Here is an 8,894-nt window from a genome sequence, read left to right on the forward strand (position 1 = left end):
AGGATAGTTTTTGCTGCACACCCCATCTTTCTTGCAGGGAAAATTTGGATTGAGTATGCCACATGGGCCATGAATCATGCAAGTTGTAACAATGCCATAAAGATCACGATTAACAATCGGATCTGAAATTTCTGCAGATATTAAATTATTGATATCATGCTTTAAGCTTATCATCATTTGCACAGTGAAGTAAATTATAAACATGTGGCAAACCACGCTTTTGAAACTCAATAACCTGAACATGTGTTACAACTTTCCCTAATACACCGTGCTTAAAAATGTCCATAAGAAGGTTATTTAATTTGAGTTTAAATACTCAAGTAATCAAATCAGGTCTATCACTTGTTGACTGACCTGGATATAAATTATCAGTTATCTTGCACCATTTTGGCTTGCAAGTGAAAATAATAAAAAGATCAGGTTTACCATACTTTTTAATTATAGCTATAGCATCTTCAAAGTTTTCTTTTAAAGCTCTAGGATTTCCTAAATAAGTTGAGGGCAAAACTAAAACACGCCATGGCCTAACATTATGATCATTTCCAAGGTTGTTTACATGTTCGCATAATGCATCATACTGCTTCGCGTTTCAGTTTGTTTTGGTTATTTCTGATAAAAGCAAGGTGCTGGCCTTCAATTTTAACATACGCATCAACAGCACATTGTTGAAACAGTTTTTTACCATAAAAGAGTGAAGAAAAAAATTTGTCAAAAATGAAAGTTTATAATTGTAGTTCTAAGATAATGTAACATGATTTGCCTAACCAAGCTCACCTCATTAAGGTTCGAATTATTTGCTGCTTGCCGAGCAGCATTTTTAGCATTTTGTCGATTATTAATTTTATCTTGCCTAAGCCTATCTCTTTCATTTCTGTGACGATTATTTTCAACTCGCCAAACCAACCTCTCCTCATTTGGGTTCGAATTATTTGCTACTTGCCAAGCAGCATTTCTAGCGTTTTGTTGATTATTAATTTCATCTCGCCTAAGCCTACCTCTTTCATTTCTGTGACGATTAACTTGCCTATTAACATTTCCATTTTCTAAACTAATATCTGCTTCTAGCCTAAAACTTCATTTAAACTTCACTTTTAATTGAAAGTAACAAAAAATCTTTTCTATATAATCTTATTTTCTTTTCTAAATAGCACACACAAATAATTTTTATATGTAAAAAAACTGTTTTTCAAAATAATTTATTGTAATTCAAAATAAATTGTTCAATAATCTTATGACTAAAAAAAAAAAATCAGCTAGGAGATGTTTAAAAAAAAAAATAACTTCAAAATTTTTTATTTAAAAAAATTAATCTAAATAAATTAATTAGCAAATAATATTGAAAAAAATATTGTAAAAACCTGCAATTCTAATAATAAAAATACTGCTAATACAAAAAAATTAAAAAAAAACACGTTGTAAACCTTTTTTTGCAAACTTCAATATTATTACTTTAAATTTTTAGTAAAAGTTTTTATAAAAATTCATAAAACTATACAATGTTTTGTTCTTCTACACTATATCATCTGATAAAATAAAAAATAATCTAAAACAAAATAAAATATCTAAAATAAAAAATGTAATGAATAAGTAAATAAGAAAAATATTACATACAAAAAATGGAAACCAATGTACCTTATAGAGAAAAGCTGTTGTGATTTACCAGAGGAGTAGTTGTTAAATATTATTGTTTCATGTTAGCTTTTAGAAAATAATTTATGCTGTACATCATGATTCCAAAGTATTTATAACAAAATCATGTAATGAATAGCACTAAAGACAAAAAATCAAATTTAGATATAACAAATAGTATATATGACAAAACAGTTTGTCTTGGCTTTTAGTTTATAAAATAATTTGTAACAAAATAATTTGTATTAGCTTTAAATTTTTAGTTTTATAAAACAAATTGTATATATGGCAAAATAATTTAGTATAAATGGCAAAATCTTGGCTTTTAGTGAATGATTAAAAGCAGTGAGATCTAATAATGAAATTACCTATTTATCATTTTTAACAATAAACACCAATGTAAAGGTAAGCCAAATGTCTAATAACTCAAAAGATTACAAAAAAACAACATCACAACAACAACACACAACAATAGCACACACCATAAGTTAATATAATATGCATATAACATACCTTAAGTAACATAACATTCACATATAACAGAGCATAAGTAACAACATTACGCAAAATGTTATTAAAATACATTATTATGTATTTTAAGAATAATCAGAATAAAGGCTTGAAAACACCTTGACCTAAAGCAGTAACAGTTTGACACTAAACACTGTTGTATAACCCTCTGCTACAAGTACATCAAGGTTGACAGTCTTGCTCTGCACGTTTACCAAGTGTTAGCACTTTGAAAACATGGAAACAACATAATATAAACATATGTACCAACTATAAACACAATAAATGTGTGTAACCTTATAAAAACATATTTAAACACATTTATAAAACAATTATATAACACCTATTAACACATACACAAACAATGAAAAAACACTTTACATTATTATAAAAACACATTGTTAAAACAATTATAAAGCACATATTACCACATACACATACTTATCAAAAAAGCATATATGCAAACAATAAACAAGTGCAAACAAAAATTATAAAAATGACACTAGAAAATTTAAAAAGATTGAAAGTAAACAAAGTATATATAAACAATACTCTTTACTGTCATTTTTTTTTATTTCATAAGAACTGTAATCCTCATAACAAAATTTAACTTTTACATACAATAACATCTGTCATGTCATGTCAGTGTTGGCACAAAATTTTAATTTACTTTTCTAAATTTTTAAAAAAGAACAAAAATATTTAATAGCATCACAGAAGTTTCAAAGTAGTAACCAATTTTATGGAAATAGCATTAGAATAACTTTTTTGTTGCATACAAAATAATTAGGCCTCATCCATACCCCTATTTTCCTTCTAAAAAATAAAAATTTTTTCTTCATATACTTCAAAAACACTCTGATAAAGCGGGTGATAACAATATTGTTAAAACTAAAACATTTTTAAATTTCTGGATTTTTTTTTTGGCCGAGAAGGTCATTACAGACAGGGAGGCTACTTATTTGTGGTATAACCCTCTCTCAACTCTATAACTCTGTAACACAAACCTTAACGAACAAGGCTGCTGTACAGAGAAAGGAGTTGAGCTCAGTACTATCAGGGACGTTGTGGGGATCAAACTTGAAACCTCCCGCTTATGAAGCAAATGCTCTACCACTACACCAAAACTGCATTACACTAATAATAAAATACCGAGTTACACCAGGAATAATAAAATTATCAAAATAAAAAACAACCTATGTATGCAGGGGCGGTTTCATGGATGAGGTGGGGGCTGGGAGAGGCAATTGTCCATTTCATATAGATTTTGTGAAAATATTTTTGTATATCTGTACATTTTTAAACATCTATATATTTAACTCAGCATGTTGTTTAAAAAAAAAGGAAGTAAATTAGGCCGAATAGGCAGACTGTTTGAAAACAATATGAAATTTTAATAAAATTGTAAGATGCAAATTTACATTGGAATTTTGGGAAATCAATATATTACATCATTCCATAGAGTCATAAATAACACTGATATTAAAAAAAAATTAACTCAAAAAGCATTATGATATGCGGACTAGTCTGTTCATAAATCATAAAGTCTAAATACCTCTTTACAAAAAGGTCTCGATCTACCAAATTAAAAAACTACAAAATCAAAAAAATTTCTCCCATAAAAATAATCGTCTATTGTTCTTCTTTTTGAGATAAAAAATTTAAGGTCATTCATTTCATCATTATTATTTGTGCATTTTTATGGCTTCTCCAGATGGGATGGATCATCATGATAGCTTTTGTTACATATGCAATGGTATTTACTCAAAAAGCTCTACAAACTGTTATTTGATTATGCTGTTGGAGATTAGGATAAAACATGGATACCACGTATTTGTTGTATGAGATGTTCATCAGAATGGATACTTGGTTGACAAGTGAACATTGAATTCCTTTTGCTATTCCTTGATATGGCGAGAGCAATATGACCATGTAAATGACTGCTACCCTTGTGTCTTCCCAATCAAAAGTATCAATGAGAAAAACAAAAAATACCTTTCTTATTCAAGCATATTATCCAGCATATCTACTTTTCTATCAGTTTTCTACCACATTTTCACCAGTTACCAACAACATCCAACCCCCAGTTCATTACCAACATAAAGTCTAGAATTCAGATAAAGCTGAAACATGGTAGTGAGCAGAAGGTGCGTATCGGTATATGCACATTCTGCTCAAGACTCAAAAAAGGTTGACTATTTGAAAGGCATATTTGGCATAATTGTTAGTTCTTTTTACAGGTTTTTTACGTAAAAGTTTTTATTATTTAAAAACTAAGGAAGGAAAGTTTAAAGCAGTCCTAGATTAGGGGGGCTACAACCCCAAAATTCAAAGTTATGATAATATAAAGTTTACACCCTAACCAAATGAGGTGATTGTTTCAATCTTTTCCTAAACACTCTGTGATATAAACAGAAACATACTTAAGTTTGGCACTTAGATATATTTCATTTACCAAAAGTATATATATTAACCAAAATCATTGGTTTTTCATAATTATATTAATATCTCAAAATTTCACTCGTAGACTTCATTATATTATTGGTTATTCATAAAGTATTTAAATGATTTTAAAATGGTTTTTAACAACACATTAAAAGACCTCATTTGTACATAACTATATAATAATACTATCAGTTAAAGAATGTTGTAGTAAGTAATTCTAATCGGTTTGGTGCGTTTCAAATTATAAATTACTTTTACCTTACCTTTTAAATTACTTTTGATAAAACTACGCATTATCACTCATATTTAAATCAATTTAAAATTAAATCTTGTATTTTGTTTAATTTATATTTTCATGGATAATATTTTTTAAAACCATTTTATTTATATTATAAAAAAAAAAAATTATTAAAAACTTCTGTTGTTTATGCAATGTTTCTTCTGTTTTAGTATGTTATTTTAGAAAAATATTTTTCTTTTTCTAAAACAACATACTAAAACAGGAAAATTTGGTATTTCAGCTACTTATATATTAGTTTTTGAGGCATATTTCTAAAAAATACAAAACTATAATTGTAAACTAAAATAAAATCATTAAACTCACAATTTATATGGGCATAATTTTTGGACACTAAGAGATTATTGCATGACATAAGAGACTTGCTAATGAACTTAAATTTTTAACTTAGGTTTAAAATGTAAAAAAAATGTATATATAAATGTTATAAACAATTTGGGGGTTTATTGTTAACAGACTCCAATTATTGCAATACTTTTGAGAGGCTTTACATAAACATAAATATATAAATGTTTGGACTTTGCTCCATGTAGTTACATAAAGTTAAATTCTCAAACAAAAACAAAAGGCTTGCTACGGGCCTGATTTTAAATGTGTGATTGACATCTGGTTGTTTAAATATCGTGATTTGCACTTTTGTTAACTTTTTTAATTTAAATTTTTGAAAATTTAAAGTAAATAAATTAACCAAGGTTACTGAAAAAAAAGAACTTGATCTTATTTCATCTATATAATGAAATAACATCAAGATACTTCACAATCGACCATGTAATTTTAAATTTATAATAAATTAAAATAAGCGGTTGTTGTAGTTATAAAAAGTAATAAATTTTTTTAAGTTAATTACTTTGACTTTTATTTTTTTAACTTCAATTTTTTTTTAATTTTTTTATTTTTAATTAATTCTTGATGTTATTTACATCAGTTATTTAAAAAAAATTTTTTAAAAGACTGCCTGGTATATTGTTCTTGCTTTGGAAATGGCTCTTCATTTTGCAATTTTATTCTAAGTTTTGTATTTTGGCTTCATTCATTCAGCATGGCTGTTGTCAAAAACCAATCTAACCAAAATGAAAGTTCTTTCTGGAAATGACAAACTGGAATAATTGTTGTCTGGAATAGACTAATCAAAATTAGTTTATTCCAGACAACAGTTATATGAATAGCTATCAATAAATAAACAAATAAAAATTAATTAATTTTTATTTCTGTTTGAGTTGTTGTTATGACCAAGGCCAATTTTTCTTGTATCATGTTTGTATATAATAATAAATTGTTCTGGTTTTTTGTGAGGTCGACTAATGTTTCTACAAGAAACTTGATTCGAAACGGCTATGTTTCTGTCACATTCTATAGAGGTGTCATACCTATACAGAACATTATAGAGTTGGTAATGAAACAGTAATGCTGTCAAGTTTTTCAGTTTTATGAACTAGATAATAAAATCAATCTAAAACTTTTCATTTTATATTTTGCCTAGCATATAAATATCAATTTGATATCCTTTACATTCGAGATAATTAATAATTCAAAATCATGCAGCATAGAACATATATCATCAGAGCATCTGCTTCCAACAGTTTCATCATAGCAATAAAAATATAATTTTTGAGATGAAATAGCAACATCAAAATCAGAATGAATATATTTAATAAAGTAAATTTACAATAGCATCTTACCTTTGCAAAGTTATGAAGAAATTTGATAAAATACAAGACCCAACCAAAAAAATTAGAATTACTTATCATAGCCTATATTTTGTGTCTAAGTCCTAAATTTAAATCCTTCCAAACTCTGTAAATAATGCTTAAATTTAAAATTAAAATACTATTAATTTTTAAAATACAAAAAATACTCAAAATGCAACTAAAAGTATGAACATATACATTTTGATAACTTATCAAATAATTGATCAATAACTCACTAAAAGTAATATTTTGAACTTTTACTGTTTATTTACAAGCATGTTGCGTAATGCTCAGAATTGAATTCTTGGATAACCAAATATTTAAAAAATAATACAGGTAAAAAAAGGTAATCCAAAGTTGTAAATAACTCATTGGATGATGGAATGATTGCAGTTCATTAAAGAATATCAAAGTTTGATATTCCTTGCGCTTTAAGCATTTAGGGTTTTAATAAAAGTATATGAAAATGTAAACTATAGTTCTAGGCAAATTTGGTGGTTATATTTGTTATTTATGTTTAAGCTAATTATGTTATGTTTATTTATGGAGTATTACTATATTGCCTAATGGAATATTTTGGCAGTGTAGCTTAACCATAACAATTATATAATACAATTAACATAAAAAAGTTATAATATATATCCTTTTTGAACAGATATGCTTTAAATTATATCATAGGCGGTCCTTAAAATTCTACCACAGACCTTATAACCTTATATATATATTGCTTTGTAATCATTTAAATTGTATTTCCAAACAATATGTTGCCACCTTATTGACAACCAAATAAAAAATCATTTTCAAAAACAAAACAAAACAAAAAAAATTTTTGTCCTCTTGTAGTTTCACTTAGTTCAAAATAATCATAATTGCTCATAATTAGTCATAATTATTCATAATTATTCATAATTAACTCATAATTCATTCAAATGAACTGCTAGAAATAATTTTTTATTTCACATCATTATATAGTAGATAGTATCATAGAGCAAGTAGTGGTTCTTCATCATAAAATCTTCTAGTTTTGCCATTAACCGCGTAACTTCTCGCTTGTCAACAGCTCTAAATACCACAAGATTAGCTTCTTTTCCTATCATTTTCGTTGTTTCTGTTTTCCATTTAGTGCTAAATGTTTGTAAATGATAAAATCATTGACTTGGGTTGCTGAAAGTTTGGAAATATATTTGACTCCAACCCATTCTAAAGTAGGAGCATGTAAAACTTTCATTGAGCAGTTTTGAGAGGCTTGGCGCCATGCGTTTATGCAATCAAAAAATAAATTTTCAAAAACAATTCTGAAAAAAACAGACATTTGTCTAACAAGGCTTGTACCATAAACTAATAAAGCAATTAGACTGAGTTCTGGAGTATATAGATTCAATCTAGCTTCAAACACAATATCTCTAAAGTCAACAAGTAAAGTTGGATTAGGTAGCAGTTCTGACGTTTTCAATAAAGCAACGATATGTTCATTAAAATATAAAGGCATGATTATGTCATTAGTTGAGTGGGACAGTAAATAAGATTTTCATCTTTTACTTAATTCATTATATTTAAAAAAACTGTGCACAGCAGTTGCAGACTTTCTCCGGTTGTGGGTTTCATTAATATATTGCATAGCTTCTTGACAATTCCAAGTAAACGGTATGAGCAGCTCCTTCCATAAAAAACTAATAAAGTATGTTTCTCATTAATGCTTGAGTAAGTTTTATTGTTTAGATCAGGAATTATTTTCCATGCACACTGCTCTTTTAGTGAAATACAAAGTTTACACATTGATTTAAGTTGCAGTCCCCTCCTCTCTGAGAAACTAATAATAAATGCTAAAAATGAAGTGGGAACACTAGACGAAACAAGCAAACAAGAAAAACTGAAGCAGGTTGCTAAAAGAGAAAGATTTGATGTTTCCAAATTCCATTTTATATCTTTAATTTGAGAAAAAACCATTTTATATTCTTTAATGGCTAAATAAGCTTCATCATGATCTTTATGTGGTCCAAACCATTGAACAACCAGTTGAAAAGCCATCTTACTGCCAACAGGAAAATTAATTATAGGGTCTTTTAATCAAATTTTATAATCAAATACAATACAAATTCAAATACGCCAAATCAGCCTATTTTCACAAAAACAAATACATATTTGTCACCAACCCTGCTTAAAATATTTACTTACAAGAGTTTTTAAATTTTTTTGTAAACACTTTTTATTATATTAATGATTTTAATAACTTAAAAACATTTTATTTTAATCAGTAAAAAGTTTTACTATCAAGTGTTTAAACTGATTTGTAATAAACTTATAATCAAAAATAAATTGTAATT

At 27.1% G+C, this 8,894-nt stretch overlaps 1 protein-coding gene across 1 annotated transcript; it reads right to left on the reverse strand.

The window, feature by feature from the left end:
• Window positions 1-316: 316 nt before the first annotated feature.
• Window positions 317-7,667, reverse strand: LOC136074193 (glycosyltransferase-like protein gnt14). Its single transcript, XM_065786497.1, has 4 exons — window positions 7,606-7,667; window positions 2,355-2,435; window positions 775-1,072; window positions 317-577 (listed from the first exon to the last, which is right to left on the reverse strand). The coding sequence occupies exons 1-4, from the start codon at window positions 7,665-7,667 to the stop codon at window positions 317-319; spliced, it is 702 nt and encodes a 233-aa protein (XP_065642569.1).
• Window positions 7,668-8,894: the final 1,227 nt, after the last annotated feature.

The sequence above is a fragment of the Hydra vulgaris genome, chromosome 01 (assembly GCF_038396675.1).
Source record: "Hydra vulgaris chromosome 01, alternate assembly HydraT2T_AEP".
NCBI classification, from domain to species: Eukaryota; Metazoa; Cnidaria; class Hydrozoa; order Anthoathecata; family Hydridae; genus Hydra; species Hydra vulgaris.